The sequence below is a fragment of the Lampetra fluviatilis genome, chromosome 23 (genome assembly GCF_964198595.1).
Source record: "Lampetra fluviatilis chromosome 23, kcLamFluv1.1, whole genome shotgun sequence".
Taxonomy (NCBI): Eukaryota; Metazoa; Chordata; class Hyperoartia; order Petromyzontiformes; family Petromyzontidae; genus Lampetra; species Lampetra fluviatilis.
The window spans coordinates 13502783-13521315 of NC_136297.1; the positions used below are offsets into that span (position 1 = coordinate 13502783).

The 18533-nt window shown below is 55.9% G+C and overlaps 2 protein-coding genes across 2 annotated transcripts in view; both read left to right on the forward strand.

Moving 5' to 3' along the window:
- Positions 1–5042, forward strand: part of LOC144940841 (voltage-dependent T-type calcium channel subunit alpha-1I-like) — a 58782-nt gene extending 53740 nt beyond the window's left edge. Inside the window, 4 exon segments of the mRNA XM_078867321.1 lie at positions 115–303; positions 632–770; positions 2686–3230; positions 4410–5042. Coding sequence (XP_078723447.1) covers positions 115–303; positions 632–770; positions 2686–3230; positions 4410–4850 — 1314 coding nt within the window. The 3' untranslated portion in view covers positions 4851–5042.
- A 2902-nt stretch (positions 5043–7944) lies between these two features.
- Positions 7945–15482, forward strand: LOC144940842 (growth factor receptor-bound protein 2). The gene is made up of 6 exons (XM_078867322.1): positions 7945–8679; positions 8814–8929; positions 10316–10413; positions 10693–10815; positions 13431–13599; positions 14587–15482. The coding sequence occupies exons 2-6, from the start codon at positions 8852–8854 to the stop codon at positions 14761–14763; spliced, it is 645 nt and encodes a 214-aa protein (XP_078723448.1). The 5' UTR covers positions 7945–8679; positions 8814–8851; the 3' UTR covers positions 14764–15482.
- The last annotated feature ends 3051 nt before the right edge of the window (positions 15483–18533 follow it).

Below are 18533 nucleotides of genomic sequence, written 5' to 3' on the forward strand. Positions count from 1 at the left end.
CGTGAAGGCGATGAGGGTCAACTTGGTGATGGTGTTGAGGATCATGGTGGTAGTGAGGTCGATGTTGGTGAGGGTTGATGGTGGCGAGTGTGCGCGTGTCCGGGCCTCGTGCAGATCCCATTGGCCGAGATGGAGGCGCTGTCCGTGACCTCCGACCTGTCGGAGCGATCGTGGTCCCCGGAGCCGCAGCGCCGCCGCTCGGCGCCGTCCCCTCCATCGTCATCGTCGTCGCCCTCCGCGTCCTCGCCGCCCCCTGCCCCCTCGCCGCTGCTTCCCCGGGGGCCCGCACGGCGGCCTCTCGGCGTAAGCATCGGCAGCCCCGGGGCCCGCGGTCGCCGCGTGTGTCGCGTTCTGCTCCGGTCACAAGAATCGGTTTGCGATTCGCTACTGGTAACTCGTGAGCAGCGAGCGAACTGCTGGGCTCGCGCTGATATGCAAACCGCAGGGCGGGCGATGTCACTCAGTGGTTTACTTGTCATCGTTTCTCAGTCAAAAGGTAACGGTGCAGCCCTGCAAGTGTCTACCACCGCCACTGCTGGCAAAAGGGCCTCCACTCGTGGGAGCTCAAGGCGGTATTTGGTCTCCTCTCCTCTTCCACACTGACCAGACGTGTCCCCTGCACCCTCTGTAGGCTGGAGAGAGCCCGGTGGCACGGGGAGGTGACTTGGTCCCTGTGCCCAACGCTGGGCAAGGGGAGAGTCGGCCCGCGAGTCACGGCGACTCACATCGGCGAACGCGACACGGGGCCCCCTGCCCAGCCACGGCCACAGGCCAGTGAAGTCATCCACGTCTCAGCAGTGTCACTCGTAACAATAATAATGACGATGGCGATGTTGAGTCTCACGGCGTCGCCGCCGCCAAAGAGCTTGTAGCGCTCGACGGTGGCGTCCGCACTGAGCCGCGGGAGGAACCCAGAGAAGGGCGCAAGGGCAGCCAGAACCCGCGCCGGTAATTGCCCAAGCTCTGCGGTTCTATATCGGGATGTTTGACCAACTCCATTAACGAGCGTTTCTACACGTGGGAGGAAGCCGCAGTGCCGGAGGCGGGGAGAGTAACAATCTACGTACAAAGGGGACTGATCTTCCTTTGTGAGACAGCAGAGGGCGACCTCCACCCACGAGTCGGCAGGGAGTCTCGCGCGCGATCCACCAGCCCTCGCTCACAGCAATCTGAGCGAAACGTCGGCGCACGTCGAGTTGAGTCGTGGGAAGTCTCGAGACACCGGTCACGAGGCGGAGGAGCTTTACCAGGCATAATCTGGCACGTGTGTATTATTGTAAACGTCGTGGAGGATAAACGACGCGAATTTTGGCAATAAACCACCGCGTGACCGAACCCAAAGACATATATAATGTCAGTTAGAGGGCGTAGCGTGTGTTTAAGCTATGGCACGGAATCGGAAACCCCAGATGAAACCCATGCAGAACAGGGGGGCAAACTCCACACACAAAGACAACTATCCCCCTCATAGCCTTAACAGACTTGCGGCAAGTGCTATTAGGGAGCACCTTTGACAATGGCGGAGCCAGAATTTTCAAGTAGGGAGGGCAACCCCTCCAGCAATGAAACATGACGGAGGCGTGGTCAGTAAGGACTTGTTCGACGCGTGTGCGGCGATAGCGCAGCCATCGATCGAGGGTCGAATTCGAACCGCGTCGTGTGATCGGCATCGCTCTCGCTGAAGGTGAATGCCTTCAGGGAAGTCGTGGACTCTGTAGACGCAACTACGCACAATTCTGAATCACTAATAACCGCTTTGTCGTTACTTATTGCCAATTAAGGACTCAGACTATTGTCCGATCATCTCATAGAGTCCCTGGCACTTAATACTATGCTACACAGTGGCAGTGAGGGTCGCAAAATGCCGATTTATTACTAATAAACCCCAATGATCCGATCAAAATGAGGGATTTCTGGCTCCGCTAGTGACCTTTGAAGGTGTCCATAGCACACGAGGTGGGTGACTGACACCACCCCTGGACACCTTTGTCTCCCCAGTGCTGATGTTTACACACCAAACCAGGTACTCATTTTAAGCTCAGAATCTTTATTTTTCTGGAATCTTTAGATATCCTGGAGGAATCCGATGAGCTATGAGGCTATTTTTCACAGATGTCCAGTAGGAACGAGTCAGCAAGTTAAAACACTGACCTAGGGGAGGCCCAGAAGCAGTTCAAATATTTGTCACTGATATTCGTCGAGAGTTGAAATCAAACTGAAGTCGGCGGGTTCAAAGCACAGTGCACTGACCACTACACTCGGTGCTTCCAATACGCACACACACTCACACTCACTCACACTCACGCACACTCCATCACTCACACAGATCCCCCATATAGCCTTAACAGACTGTAGGGGCAAGTGCTGTTAGCGAGCACCTATGAAGGCCGGAACGGTACACGAGGGGGTGGGTGGCCAGCACCACGCCCGACCGCCTTTGTCTCCCTAGTGGCAATGTTTACACACCGCACCAGGTACTCATTTGAGGCTGAGTCGACCTAGGGGGGGCCCGGGACCGGTTCAGATAATCGTCACTGGTGTTGGCCGTGAGCGGGAATCGAACTCGTGTCACCGGATTCATAGCGCAGCGTGCTAACCGCTACACTATCGCTCCCCAGGTGTTTGCTGCTGTCAGGCACGGGGGTCACCACCGCAGTGATTTTGACATCTGCCCATTCTGTGCAGGCCCTGCCGCATTTCCTGTGTCTGAGCCAAGCCCGGAGGGGACGTGCCCCCCACGTGCATCAGAGAGGCCAGACCCCATGGTGACCTCCCCACCGAGTCACCCACACTCAGCGGTGTCCACCTCCCCACCGAGTCACCCACACTCAGCGGTGTCCACCTCCCCACCGAGTCACCCACACTCAGCGGTGTCCACCTCGCCACCGAGTCACCCACACTCAGCAGTGTCCACCTCCCCACCGAGTCACCCACACTCAGCGGTGTCCACCTCCACACTGAGTCACCCACACTCAGCGGTGTCCACCTCGCCACCGAGTCACCCACACTCAGCAGTGTCCACCTCGCCACTGAGTCACCCACACTCAGCGGTGTCCACCTCCCCACCGAGTCACCCACACTCAGCGGTGTCCACCTCCACACTGAGTCACCCACACTCAGCGGTGTCCACCTCGCCACCGAGTCACCCACACTCAGCGGTGTCCACCTCGCCACTGAGTCACCCACACTCAGCGGCGTCCACCTCGCCACTGAGTCACAGCAACAGAGAGGTAAACTTGACACCAACATCGTTACCGCTTAGTTTTGTTGCATTCGAGAGAATGTGACATTTTTTTATCGGTTTATACCAGTTTTTGACAAGCGGTTGAGCAGAACCGAACCTTCCGAAGCAGATTTGAACCAGTTCAACCATCGTAGTGGAACCCCAGGCGGGCCGACCCCCAGCTGTTTGCTGTGCGATTGCATCGCCACTTTGAGGCGGCGGCGGCGGCGGCGGCGACGCGGCGGCTCAGTGGGATCGAGGCTCACCGCGCGTTGCTGCTGTTGCGTTCGCCGTTCGAAGCCGGCAGCCGCCCTTGGCGATTGCTGCGGTGTGCGTCATCGTAAACTACAACTCGCCGCGTCTGCTTCACTCACAGTGGACGTTTAAGTTACCCTGACGTCATTCTAAAAGAGCACGCCACTGTTTGCCGGCGTCCTGGTATAAAATTACCAAAACAATTATTATAAAGCAAATGATTAAAATAGGAACACACACGAGCAGCATTGCCCTCCTCCTCCGACAACTTAGAAAGGCCCTTCGAAAGGAGTCATGACACTCAGTGAAGTTGGGAATAATTATATAAATAATCATACAAATGATCATCTATCAATGTTACTCAATGCTTTTGCCGTTCATGATGCTCCTGTCCGTTGATTATTTTGGCTCTTGGACAGCTGACGACCAAATGTCCTGGCGTCTCATCGGTTCTTTCCTAAATTTACAAGGCTTTGTTGTCACGATGTTATAATTCCACGAGTTTACCCAGGAAAACCTCACCGAGTCTCAAGACTCATTTTAAGGAAGGTCCGCTGTAGTCGGGGGCCATGTTGCCGTGTGTAATCCCAAATGTTTTTCTCAGTATTGGGATGTTTGGTCAACACCAGTCACACTGTGTGTGTGCTTTAGCCCCGGGAAGAAACCGGAGAACCTCGAGGGAGCCCGTGTAGAACAAGGAGAGAACATGAACATCCACTCGGAAAGCACCAGAGTCGGGAATCGAACCCAGGTCTTGCTGCTGTGAGACAGCAGGAGCGTGGCCACTGCCCCCGAGTCTGAACTCGAAGGCGCTCTTTCTAAGGCGGCGCACACCATTCTGTCTACCTGGCGTCGTGAATGTTTCAACAGCTCCGGTGCGACTCCTGACCCCTGTTCGCCCTCGGCGCCCCCTCCTCCACCCCCTCCGCAGGGGGCCGCCGAGACGGGGTCCCAGGAGAACGTGGGGATGAGGTCCCTTTCTTCGTATCTGTGGGGACGCGGGTCACGCCAGTCCACCTCCCGCGACCCCACCGCGCCCTCTCCGCTGCCCCCACGTCACTGCTGCCTCCCACCGAGGGTCCGTGCCGGTGGGGCTGCCGTGGGCCCCGCGGGTCCCAGGGGGACGCGGCCGGGTCCAGCGGAGGCTGCAGCTGCTGACGCGGAGCCCGGGGAGGAGGAGGATGGAGGCGCGGTTCGTGCCGGCACCAGGGGATCGTGCGGACGGCGAGGGGCAGCAGTGGGGGGCAGCGAGGAGAGGGAGCGGCATGGGGGCCCGAGGGCCCGGGGGCATTTGGGATCAGGCGCCACGGAGCGGACAGTGGGGCCGGGGTCAGATCCACCATGCCTATCGGCACCCAGGCGGCCGAGATGATGAAGATGACGGTGATGGTGACGCTGATGGTAAAGATGATGATAGTTTTAGTGTTTTCTTAAACAGTTGCTGAGCACAGGCCCACCATGTCAAGTGGTCAGCAACAAACAACACTATCGATGTTATAATTAACACGTTATGGTGAAGATGATGGTGGAATTGATGAAGATGATGGTGCAATGGTAGAATTCATGGTATTTCTTTCGTGGAAAATAATGCTGGTAACATGATGGTGAAATGTATTTGGCGATGGTTGAAATGATGGTAGATTTGATAGTTAAATAATGAAGTCCATGGCGAAGTCAATCTTAAAGACATCGTGAAGATCTGCCATCCGCAGGATCTGTGTGCGAGACTGTGGTGCTGCCCTCGATGGGGCTCGGACTGCGGGTTGCGATGTGCACGCGGCTTCACAAAGACGCGCACTGGGAGAGGAGGGCCCAGAGCCCCTTGGCCAACTCACCAACCGCTTGCCACAACTCACCAACCGCTTACCACAACTCACCAACCACTTACCACAACTCACCAACCACTTACCACAACTCACCAACCGCCTACCACAACTCACCAACCGCTTACCACAACTCACCAACCGCTTACCACAACTCACCAACCGCTTGCCACAACTCACCAACCGCTTACCACAACTCACCAACCGCCTACCACAACTCACCAACCGCTTACCACAACTCACCAACCGCTTACCACAACTCACCAACCGCTTACCACAACTCACCAACCGCTTACCACAACTCACCAACCGCTTGCCACAACTCACCAACCGCTTACCACAACTCACCAACCGCCTACCACAACTCACCAACAGCTTACCACAACTCACCAACCGCTTACCACAACTCACCAACCGCTTACCACAACTCACCAACCGCTTACCACAATTCACCAACCACTTACCACAACTCACCAACCGCTTACCACAACTGGACACCGCCCACCCGCCACGCATGGAACACAGCTGCCGCAACTCCTCTTCCCTTCCTTGCCACAACGTCAACAACAACCACTCAGTCCCCAGGCTCCCCCAGGACGTGTTGCCATGAGTGTCCGCCCCCTTTTACGCAGAGCAAGCCCGGACATCTTTCTCAGTCCGCTTCGGTCTATCAGAACCACTTTGCATTTGAACACATTGCCACCACAAGATCTCGGTACAAATTCTTTCCTGTTGGATGAACACAGCTGATGCCGATTCCTCGACTGTCCGGGTCAAACCTGGACGGATGGCGACCCCAGTACCAGCCCTTGGCCCCCTCAAAACCTGACCTCTCAGATCCCGTGGCATTTCTACCCAGGCCCCTTGCAGTGCAACCCTCCACCTCTTCCTCCATAACGATGAGGCAGAGGGCCATTTAAGGGGAGCAAGTTGTGTCCACGCAGCCCCGCGGCTTCTTGTGTACACGTGGTTGGTACCCATAGCTTCCCTGTGTAACTGAGCACGCTATACACACACACACGTGCACACGTTGAGTTGCGAGCGCGCGTGAATATACACAAAGTGCGGTTTTGTATGTGTTCTCTCCAGCTGATTTATTGAACAAAGATGCGATGTGTCAGTTTCTCCGAGACACCAACGTTACCACGCGTGTGTGCGTTTATCGGCGGAGTTGCAATGCAATGTAGTGAGGGTTGATGAACATCTGTCATGGGATGGCTGCACTGTAATACTCATCTTCTCGACAGACCTGTTCTCCACCTGAGGACGGCTGCTTGCGTTGTGGCCGAAACGTCGTGAGAATGTTTTAATTGGTTTATTTTTATTATTTTATTATTTCCATTCTACGTGACTTTACCGAAAGAACCAAGAAGAATACTTATCTAGCTAAGGAGGCATGGAAGAGGCCGGGTTTTCTGTTCCGTGCCATCTAATTCAGAACGATGATGACTACATCGCTACACAGAGCGCAGTTGCTAGAGCTGCGACACAGAGGACACATTCGTCCCAAGTTTAAATCCTGTTGTCATATCTGGGGGGAGCACCCACTTGATATAATTCAGAGGAAGTCATCAGTCCGGGCGAATGATGATCCGGAACTGATTAATCTCAGTCACCTCACCAGCTGTTGGTCGCCTCCCTATCACTCTTCTATCCCTACCACCATGATCCACGTGAACTTCGCTGCTGTACTCATCCGCCCATGTTCAGGGCTCGGTCCACCACCCTGTGCTCAACTGCCACCACACTGCAGGTCACAACACACTCGCCACACTTCTCTGGAATAAACCCTGAGAAGTGCGCACACAACGGGGAGGAGGTGCACGCTTGGAACGACCCCGGCAGCAGCGTCGGCATGTTGACGAGAGCGCGCACACACAGAGGAGGGTGAACCGCGGCATTCAAGTCGCGGGGTGGCCTTTGGGCAGCGCGCCACGGCGAGAAGGGGCCATGTCACGATGCATCTTCGTCCAGGCAGTGGTGGCGAACACAACAGCTCTGGCCCAGCACCGTGGAGGAGGCAGTCAGGGTTGTTGGATCACACACATGTTGTGAAATCCTCTTCCCTGTGGGCGTCGAGGTGCAGCATGGAAGTGTGGACCCCACCTGCTTCCATCCGCAGGAGAGCGCTGCTACCTACAGCACGTCATGCATGGGGGTTCCCAGGGCACTGGGGCTCCCTCCCACGTGTAAACACTCATTAATTGGCCGAAAACATCTTCGTATAACAAAGGTCGCAGAGCTTGTGGCGAGGGGGGTATAAATGGCCAGTTCTCCGCCTTCCCGCTCGTTCCTCCTCCCCCCTGGCGCCTCTCCTTGAGCACTCAGATGTCATCCGAGGCCAGCGTAGCACGGTTTGGTACGGCAAATAGCAAGTGGAAAACAACATATACCGTAAGGGTCCCGCGCTGGCGCGGCTCGGATGTGCCAGTGGGAAAGGGGCCGAGAACCCAACCCGCTGAGACCAAGTAGCGTTCCGACCTTTTTGAGTTCCCCGAGCACCCGCGGTGCCCCTCGACCCCCTGCGAGACCCCTCGAACTCCCGTGAGCCGCTGCGAGTTCCCTCAAACTTCAGATCGTCCCCGTGAACCCCTGAGACATCGTGCAGCCACCTGAGTGCCCGTGAGCGGATCGGCCCTGCCACGGTGCGAGGTAAACCCTCCGGTCTGGCAACGCGTGACTTATATCCCCCGTGATCTCGTGAGACTTGGCCTGCGGTTCGTGACTCCGGAACGCGCGCGGAAACTCTCGCGAGACTTTGGTCGGCGCGCGCCTCACGCGGAAACTCTCGCGAGACTTTGTCGGCGCGCGCCTCACGCGGAAACTCTCGCGAGACTTTGGTCGGCGCGCGCCTCACGCGGAAGTGGCGGAAGCCTCGGCTCGGACTTCAGAGGGACCAGGACCAGCGGGGCCTGCGGCGAGCGAGGATCGGCGGAGACCACCAGGGCCCAACGGGGACCAACCAGGGCCCAACGGGGATCAACCAGGGCCCAACGGGGACCAACCAGGGCCCAACGGGTACCAACCAGGGCCCAACGGGGATCAACCAGGGCCCAACGGGGACCAACCAGGGCCCAACGGGTACCAAGCAGGGCCCAACGGGGACCACCAGGGTCCAACGGGGACCAGAAGGGACTGGCAGAGTCCGCGGTGACGGGGACCACAGCGACAGGGACCACAGCGACAGGGACCAGCAGAGTCTGCGGTGACGGAGATCAACGGTGTCCGCGGCGAGGAGGGACCAACAGGGACCAGGAGGGAGCAGCACCGGGAGGGAGCCGGAAGGGTCGGGACCGGTGCCAGGAGGAGGAAGGAGACGAAGCAGGCGGAACCAACTGGGACCAGGAGGAACCAGGCCCAGGACAACAAGGAGAGCGAGTGAGTCCGTCTCTCCCCGTACCCCACCGTACGCGCTCTCCGGGCAAAGCGAGGAGAGACTGACGGGGAGAGTGGAGCTGAGTAACCGATGGAGTGGTCCCTGTGATTGCCCCCCCCCCCCCCTCTGATCTCAGGTCTCGTGTGAGGCCGAGCGGGGCCTTCGCTCGGGGACATGGAAGCCGTGGCCAAATACGACTTCAACGCCACAGCCGAGGACGAGCTGAGCTTCAAGCGGAGCGACGTTCTCAAGGCGACACTCCCATCACCGCCCACGTCCCACCACGAACTACAACACTTCGCACTCCCACCTCCATACGTCCAGAGACAAAGCTCCCCCGTGTATAGCCTTGAACAGACTGTAGGAGAATGTGCTGTTAGCGAGCACCTGTGAAGGGTTTGCACGACTGGGTGGGTGGGTGGCCAGCACAACCACAGGCCGCACCATTCGAGGCTGAGTCGACCTATACACAGCACATCGCACACAGTACCCAAATAAGACTGTATACACCATACACACTACAGCTACACCACATACATCACATGACAACCACCGTACCATATTGTCCACCCAACGCGTACGGCCCTAACTACACACACCCCAATTCAAACACTCCACAACAAACTCGCCACAGGCAACCACAATTCCGACATGCAACACGCTCGCACACAAACCACACTCGCCGATTAGCACGGTTGGCTACGTACGGTGCGAAAGAAGTTCAACATATACGCCACACACACTGATCGCCACCACACACTGACGGACACTTACACTGAGTAAGTCGGTGTACACTGCGTAGAACACATTGAAAGTCAGCAAATGTATACTGAGAAGTGGAATTCACAGTCGGTTACATTAGTAAAAAAACAAGTACATACATACAGATGGAATCTCAGAATAGATATGACAAATATTTGAAACAACAGCAACCACCATTTAGGGTCGTGTAATTAATTGTGAGGATGGTGGCACTTTGGTTTGCGGACTTTGCTCTAAACTTGGCGAACCGAGTTCAACTTACGGCCATAACTAGCAACGTTGGCGAGAGATATTTGAACTAATGCTGAACTACCATCTTCATCAACATGGTCAAACAACCTCCATGTACCGACGTGTCGTGGAGAGGCCTTCGTTCAATAGTGGCTTGACAAGGGCGGTAAATGGAAGTGTACATAGTCAAGGTTCGTGTCTGTGGTGGCGGGTGGCAGGCCAGTAGCGCAGTGGTAACACCTGCGCCTCACAGACCTGGGTTCGATTCCCGACTCGGGTGCGTGCTATGTGAAGTGGGTGTGTTTCTCCCCCTCTTCTGCGTGGGTTTTCTGTGGGTTAGCCGGTTGCCTCCGATAGCGAAAAACACATAGAATGTAATCGATATTGGCCAAACATCCTAATGCTGAAACATTTCTTGCAAATTACTCAAAATGGAATGACACATAGCAACATCGCCGATACTACGGAAGCCTGGCAGGACTCTGCTGAAACAGTCTTGTCGTTTTGTGAGGCTTTCCCAGGTCAACAACGGTAATAATTGTATAACAATAGTTCTAGAACAGACGTGAAGCACTGCTGGACTCGCGAGTCCCCGAGGAATGCTCGTACGAGGCTAACGTGGGTCTCCCTGGCTTCACGTGGCAGGTCCTGAACGAAGACTGCGACCAGAACTGGTACAAGGCAGAGCTGAACGGACGCGATGGATTCATACCCAAGAACTACATCGACATGAAGCCCCACCTGTGAGCGAGCCCCAGCCTTCATGATCACGTCACCCGCAGTCATACTGGACACATGCCCTCGTCTATTTACGTGCAATAGTCATCCATATTGCTGTTTCTGTAACCCTTGATTTTTTTTCGTAATTTGCCCAAACCAATTATGGTTGGGTATTATTGTGTGGATATGTTTAGGTATTATGAGTGGTGGGGAGGGGTATGGTGGTGGGTATTATGGGTGTGTTGGTGGATATGGGCGGGTGTGCGGCTTTGCTAACACAGGGAACGTGTGAGTGTGTGCAGATGGTTTACTGGGAAAATCCCGCGCGTCAAGGCAGAGGAGATGCTCAATCGGCAGAAGTTTGATGGCGCTTTCCTGGTGCGGGAGAGTGAGAGTGCTCCAGGGGACTTCTCCCTGTCGGTGAAGTGAGTGCGGCACGCGTGTACGTCTTTTGTCCTGGTTATTTCACTTGGTTCACCCAGGATAGCTGCACTTAGTCTCAGGGCTCGTTCAGGAGGGTCCTTCCAAATGTTCACAGTTGGGGCACTGATTTGAGTTGTCAAGGGGAACAACCTCGTTTCCCCACTACAAAGATAGATCCCCTATGAAGCCTTACCAGGCTTTTGAGGCAAATGCTATTAGTGACCACCTATGAAGGCCTGCATAGCAAGCAAGGAGGCACACAGACTTATACCCAGACACGTGCATTGCAAGGGCAGAAACGCACCCAAGGATGATAAATCTCACACGTGATCAATGGCTGGCAACGTCGAGCTGCGTGTGTGTTGCTGTCTTTTTGTATGCGCGAGTACCGGTACATCTGTGCACATGTTGTGTGTGTGGGCGTGCACCTGCATGTCGCTTGTCATGTCTCGTGAACTGTGCCTTTCGCGACGTACACCGTGTACACTATGGCCCGTAGTCTCAGTCACCGCTTGGCTCTGACTTGGCTCTAGCCTGGCATGAGCCGGCTCAAAGCCCTACGTTTGACTTGAGCCGGCTGTCAGAGTGGTCCCAGCCGCACTCGGGATTTACGCGAGCCACGCCGAACCTCTCGTTGGGATGTCTTTGAAAGCAATTGAGCAGCTCCAGCTCGAGTTGGGCCACGTTCGAAGCCGAGTCAGAGCCAAGCCACGACAAGGAATATGGGGGCTCTATAAGTAGACATTGTGATGGGAGCTGCTGCTGGCTGTCGCCAGGTCTTATCCGGAGCATGCTGGTGTGGGTGCATGCCGTGGATTCTGTTACGCGAGCGGCATTGTTTCCTCTTTTGGAGCCGTGGGGGGATAGCGGTAAAGCACGAGCGGCCGGCCCAGTGTGAGCGACGATCCTGCGTTCCTGGGGAGCGTCGCTTCGTGTGGCGTGCGCACTTGTTAACTCGTAACCGGTACGCTGGTCACCGTGTTAAAAATAGGTTATCGGTTCTGAAAACCAGGAACCAATTCCAGGAACGTGAGTAACAAATGTACTGATTGGCTCATGCTGACGTCAAATCTCTGGCTGACTAAGTCACTGCGTGGTTCATTTGTCATTGTGTCTCAATTAAAAGGTAAAGATGCAGCCCTTCAATTGCTCGCTCACGCTAATGCTGATAGAAGAGCCTCCACTAGAGGGAGCTCCAGTGGGTATTTGGTCTACTCTTGCTATATTGAAAGTCTAGTGTGCTATTGCACCAATATGGCATCTGCCTTTGCTGCTCGGCTAAATCAAGCTAAATAGGTTGTTTAATGCCCTCTGTACATGTGGCAAACCAGTACTATCCAGTTTAATTATACTTTTCTAGACAGAACAAACCAATTCTAGTGACGACCCAGGCTGCTTGCCCACGTTTTCCTGGGTGCCGCTTCCTGCAGTGTGGGCGTGCGGCCCCCACCCCATCCTGCACTTACACTTGGCCTCAAACCCCCCGCACGCCTCTCACCCACGCGCCATCACCACCGGCGACCACAAGGACTTCACACCACGGTCCTGGTTATTTGCCTTATCTGCTCAGCCTGTCAGCGACGGGGCATTCCCGCCGCCACGTGTGCGGCGCCGAGCGAGTCGCTGCGCCGACGTCGCCACAAGGAAGCGGCGTGTCGCTTATCCCGGCCCCGCCCTCCGTGGCTGATTGCCCCTAATCTGGAGGTTAACATTGAGTCCAGGGGACATTGTGTAATGGGCAACGATTTGCTTGAGGCTTTCGAGAAGTTGGTGAGGTTGGGTCAGAGCTGTTCAATTCCTGAAATGGCTGCCACTGCTTGCCACCTTTCCGTTTTTCGGCTCTTCTTGGAGCGCAACTCATTTCAATAATGTGAACTAACCCAGAGCAGTGCTCTTAGCCCTCATAACGGATGACGAGAGGGCGGCTTAGTTATGACGAACATTTCCTCTACTGCGCGCTCGAGTGACCCAGGAGGAAGTTGTAGCCGTCCGCCCCCTTCTGCTCCAGTCTGTGCCACCCGCATTCTCGCGGCTCAAGGGTTGTCTTCATGTGCGTGCGGTTGTTGTCTTATATGGTTCAAGTTGATTTTGTGGAACCAGGTGGGAACTCAAAAGACCAGGATGAGAATCTCATTTGTAAGAGCAACTGTTCGACCAACCTAGGTCACCAAAATAACAGAAGCAAAAACATGAACGTAAAGTGCAGTAAAGCAAAGCAGCAAATTCACCTGATGGCGGGACCCCGGGGTCCCATAAGCCCCCGGCTCTCACATGAACTGCGTTGCGACGTCATTTTATGTCTGTTGAAGGCGAACAATGTGGCAATCTATTCCTCTCGACGAGCTCTACACGACACTATAATCAAAGTTTCAAAGTTTTGTTTATGATTCTGGCAATTTTGGCAACGACGGGTGCTTGGTGAAGAACGAGAGGATTGAACGTATCGGCACTGGAGGAGACACTGGCCTGAATGGTGCCTGCCACATCCCACCACACTTATTCACCTTCCTGGTCGTAATACCCGCTAGCTTTAACAAACAGAGGCCCTCTACCTTACACATGCCACCAGCTTAAAAGGGGGGGGGGGCTACAAGGGAGCTATCTGCGTGCGTTCCAGGTTTGGGAACGACGTGCAGCATTTTAAGGTGCTGCGGGACGGTGCAGGGAAATACTTCCTGTGGGTCGTCAAGTTCAACTCCCTGAACGAGCTGGTGGAGTATCACCGCAGCACGTCCGTGTCGAGGACGCAGCAGATTTTCCTGCGGGACATGGAGCAGCTACCACAGGTGAGCCCCCGGTGGGGGGAGGGGTGGGGCTTGGGCGTGGCGGCGGAGGCACGAGGCACACTTGACGCACCACCCTCTAACCGGATGCTGGTGGTGGCAACTCTGATACGCTCCAAGATCTCACCAGTACCACTGAGATTATGGGTTCGAGATCTTTGTCTAGGTGTCTATTACACGGTGGGATCATAATGGCCATCAATACGCCACGCCAGCACATCTAAGAACCTGGGATTGAGAGCTGGGTCTGGGTATTTCTATCACTGGGCGGGAGGTGGTCCCATTCACCGCTTGGGTTGGGGTGGTGGTGATGCTGGCGGGAGTGAACGTCTGTGCGCAGTGCGAGTGGCGGCGATTAGCGTTGAGCCACTGCCACTCAGCTGCTGCCACCACCGCCGGCAGCAACAGCAGCTGTGTGTAATTGGCCGCTCAGCGCTGTTCAAACACACCACTGTTTACCCACGTGTCTCACTGCTGCTGCCACACGAGTGTTTTTCCGACATGATCGCGACTTTGTGTGAAGTAGACCGTGATGGTGGTGGACGCTACTCGCTGCCCAGCCGTGCGGCTCCTGCGCTGTGCACGGTGCCTGTGCCGTTACTTCTTGTAGTAATTGGCCCCCTCACGATGCGGGGTCGTGGTTCACATCACGATTCCAGTTATTTTTTTTCACCATCATATGTGCAGCGTCTCTAGTTGTTAGCACACTGCACTGCGAACCCGATGGCCAGAGTTCAATTGTCGTGCACGGCCAACATAGGGGATGGATATCTGAATCGGTCGTGGGCCGCCCCTACATTGATTCAGCCTTAAATGATGACCTTGTGTGGTGTGTAAACATCTTCACTGGGGAGACAAAGGCGGCCAGGCACGTTTCTGGCCGCTCCATCCCTCGTGCCGTGCCAGCCTTCATAGGTGCTCGCCAACAGCACTTGCCTCAGCAGTTGGTTAAGACCACATGGGGGATCTCTGTCTTTGTGTTGTTTGCAGGCGGCGACGCGCGTGCAGGCCCTGTTTGACTTTGAGCCGCAGGAGGATGGGGAGCTTGGGTTCCGTCGGGGAGACTTCATCACGGTGGTGGACAGCTCCGATCCCAACTGGTGGAAGGGCTCGTGTCACGGCCGAGCGGGGATGTTCCCCCGTAATTACGTCACTCTCGCAAAGTAACTGGCGCGGCACACTGGCAGGTCCGGCCCTGGCCCTCCCCGGACCCACGTGTCTTCTCTCTCTCTCTGCTCGCGGAGCAGAGACTCGAGCAACACTTCCCCTCTGCGCCCTCACTCTTCCGGTCTCGGTTCCGTCGCTCCCGTTTTAATTGTTTATTGTTTCCGACATGTTTTCTAATTAAATGACAATTGAGTGCTCAGTATTTAACGTGATATTTTGTAGAGACAACAGAAAGGCTGTCGGTGCCCGGGAGCTGTCGGGTGGTGTCGTGTGCCCACGATGAATTTGCCTAATGTGCCCGGGGCTGTGTGGGAACAGTTGTGGAATGGCGTGCCTGCGCACGCATCGGCTCGCCCGGCGCTGCCGTTGCCCGGCACGGTCCGGTTTGTCACCATTGGGAACACAGAGCCCTCACTCCGTGCTCCCTCTGCCTGCGAGAGCGAATCCCCACGCTTCGTTAACACACTCGGTTTAGATGCGAAGGCGGCCCATGACGTGGGGGTCGCATCATGGGCGAGGCCTTGGGTTTGGGCGAGAGGGCGTCGCCACCATCGGGGGGGCGATCCTGGCGCGGGTGGCGCGCGGCCCGGGCGTTTGCGTGTCTGGCTTCGTTCAGGCCTAATGCTGCGTTGGCATCGTTTGGTTTGTTGTAGCAGGTGTGACGATTCTTCTGTGATTTTTTTATAACAATAACGACAATAATAACATTCCGCCCTCTGTTTTGCTTTCCGTCATGTCTGTACTGTTATGATGATCATGCAATGTTACTCCTAGAGAATCCAATCAGGTAATATTTTAGATAATTGTGGCATAAGTTGAAGTTCTGATGGTGGTGACAACCATGCTCTGTGGTGCGTGATGTAACGCGTGTTTCTGTACGTGTATCACAACATGCAGTGGGCAATACGCCCACACCCATTGGATTTGCAAATCCTCGTTTCAGCGAGTTCCGCCAAACAGTTTTATCAGCAGGGTCGGTACCACATTCAAAATTTCTCAGAGCAGCCAATGAGGTTGCGACATACGACCGGTGATGGTGCAATCTGGTTGAAAATTGGCCGATCTTTCATCAGCCTGACTTGGTAATAAAGTACAGGGCCTCCACTCACTACCTCACTGCCCTGCGTTGGATAGAATTCAGAGTGAAGCAGTCAGGGTGATTGATTCATTTAGTTGCTCGCTCGCTCAGCATTGGTCGGTCGCCTCCCTATCACTCTTCTATTGTTGCTACTACCATGGTTACGGTTCCTGCGAACGTTTCTAATTGATTCCTCTACACATGTTGAGGACTATATCTACCAGACTGTTTCGTCTCATCCATACTGTGTTCAACCACAATACTGCAAGTTACAACAAGCCACACTCACCCTTCCACTCACCCTCTCACACACACACACTCACCCACCCACTCACTCAACCACCCACTCACCCTCTCACACACTCACTCACCCACCCACTCGCCCTCTCACCCACATACTCACCCACCCACTCGCCCTCTCACACACACACTCACCCACACACTCACCCACCCACTCGCCCTTTCACCCACATACTCACCCACCCACTCGCCCTCTCACACACACACCCACCCACTCGCCCTCTCACACACACACTCACCCACCCACTCGCTCTCTCACACACACACTCACCCACCCACTCGCCCACCCACTCGCCCTCTTACACACTCACCCACCCACTCGCCCTCTCACACACACACACACTCACCCACTCACCCACCTGCTCGCCCTCTCACACACTCGCCCTCTCACCCACATACTCACCCACCCACTCGCTCTCTCACACACACACTCACCCACCCACTCGCCCTTTCACCCACATACCCTCCCACTCGCCCTCACACACACACACCCACCCACTCGCCCTCTCACACACTCACCCACTCGCCCTCACACACACACTCACCCACCCACTCACCCACCCACTCACCCTCTCACACACACACCCACCCACCCACTCGCCCTCTCACACACACACTCACCCACCCACTCGCTCTCTCACACACACACTCACCCACCCACTCGCCCACCCACTCGCCCTCTTACACACACACTCACCCACCCACTCGCCCTCTCACACACACACACACACTCACCCACCTGCTCGCCCTCTCACACACTCGCCCTCTCACCCACATACTCACCCACCCACTCGCTCTCTCACACACACACTCACCCACCCACTCGCCCTCTCACACACACACACACTCACCCACCTGCTCGCCCTCTCACACACTCGCCCTCTCACCCACATACTCACCCACCCACTCGCTCTCTCACACACACACTCACCCACCCACTCGCCCTTTCACCCACATACCCACCCACTCGCCCTCACACACACACTCACCCACCCACTCGCCCTCTCGCCCTCTCACACACACACCCACCCACCCACTCGCCCTCTCACACACACACTCACCCACCCACTCGCTCTCTCACACACACACTCACCCACCCACTCGCCCACCCACTCGCCCTCTTACACACACACTCACCCACCCACTCGCCCTCTCACACACACACACACACTCACCCACCTGCTCGCCCTCTCACACACTCGCCCTCTCACCCACATACTCACCCACCCACTCGCTCTCTCACACACACACTCACCCACCCACTCGCCCTCTCACCCACATACCCACCCACTCACCCTCACACACACACACACACCCACCCACTCGCCCTCTCACACACTCACCCACTCGCCCTCACACACTCACCCACCCACTCGCCCTCTCGCCCTCTCACACACTCGCCCACCCACTCGCCCTCTCACACACTCACCCACTCGCCCTCACACACACACCCACCCACTCGCCCTCTCACACACTCACCCACTCGCCCTCACACACACACTCACCCACCCACTCGCCCTCTCGCCTTCTCACACACACACTCACCCACCCACTCGCCCTCTCACACACACACTCACCCACCCACTCGCCCTCTCACACACACACTCACCCACCTACTCGAGCCACACTGCAGGTCACCTCGCTTCTCTTTCTGCTTCTTCCCTCGCACTGCTGCACTTGGGAATTCCCTTCTGTCTCATTGTTCAACTCAACGTTGCTCAATTCAAGAAACTTGATACCTATTACAGCTTTGACAGTGGTGATCGTTGCTGGCCAATTAGCGTTTTGGGGTTTTTTGCCTTGTGCTCAGAAACTCGCGTGTCTGTGAGCCGCGTCTGACGTCGCAGTGCGGTGAGTGCCCCCTGCTGCCCGCGGTGGGGGACACGGTGCCGGCTACGCTGCAGGCTCCTCTTGCGATGCTCCCTTTACCCACTCCCCCTCCACAGGCGTCTGTTCTCGGTTGTGCACGGGGACTCGCCACCTCTTCCATAGAGCAAACACGGGCCCTGGATCTGTCAAAACCACTGTGCAGTTTCCTACAATATAGTTCAACACAATAACCAGCACCATATTTCATTACAAATCACTTCTGGCTACCCTAACAAGTCACCTGTGTCCGGTGATCCCCTGGCCAGCCGATCGGGTGCTCCAAACGTGAACCTCGAGCAGCCTCTGAAAGTGGCCGATGGATCTCTTGTATCAGACCCTGGAGAGTTGTCGGCCTGTGTGGGCCAGGTACTTTGAGCAGCTCCTCGTTAACTCTCCTCCCGCTGCGAAACTGAACATGGCTGACGATGTGCCCAAGGCCACTTAGTGATGACAGTCCACTTAGTGCCGAGTCACAGACCACCGAGTGCTGAGCGACAGGCTGCTGCGAGTGGTGCGCGACAGG

What these genes read in the sequence shown, in the direction of transcription:
- LOC144940842 (XM_078867322.1), top strand. Translation starts at nt 8,852, where the DNA reads ATGGAAGCCGTGGCCAAATACGACTTCAACGCCACAGCCGAGGACGAG. An exon ending in ATCGACATGAAGCCCCACCT is followed by an intron (nt 10,414 to 10,692) that starts GTGAGCGAGCCC and finishes GAGTGTGTGCAG; the next exon opens with ATGGTTTACTGGGAAAATCC. An exon ending in GACTTCTCCCTGTCGGTGAA is followed by an intron (nt 10,816 to 13,430) that starts GTGAGTGCGGCA and finishes CGTGCGTTCCAG; the next exon opens with GTTTGGGAACGACGTGCAGC.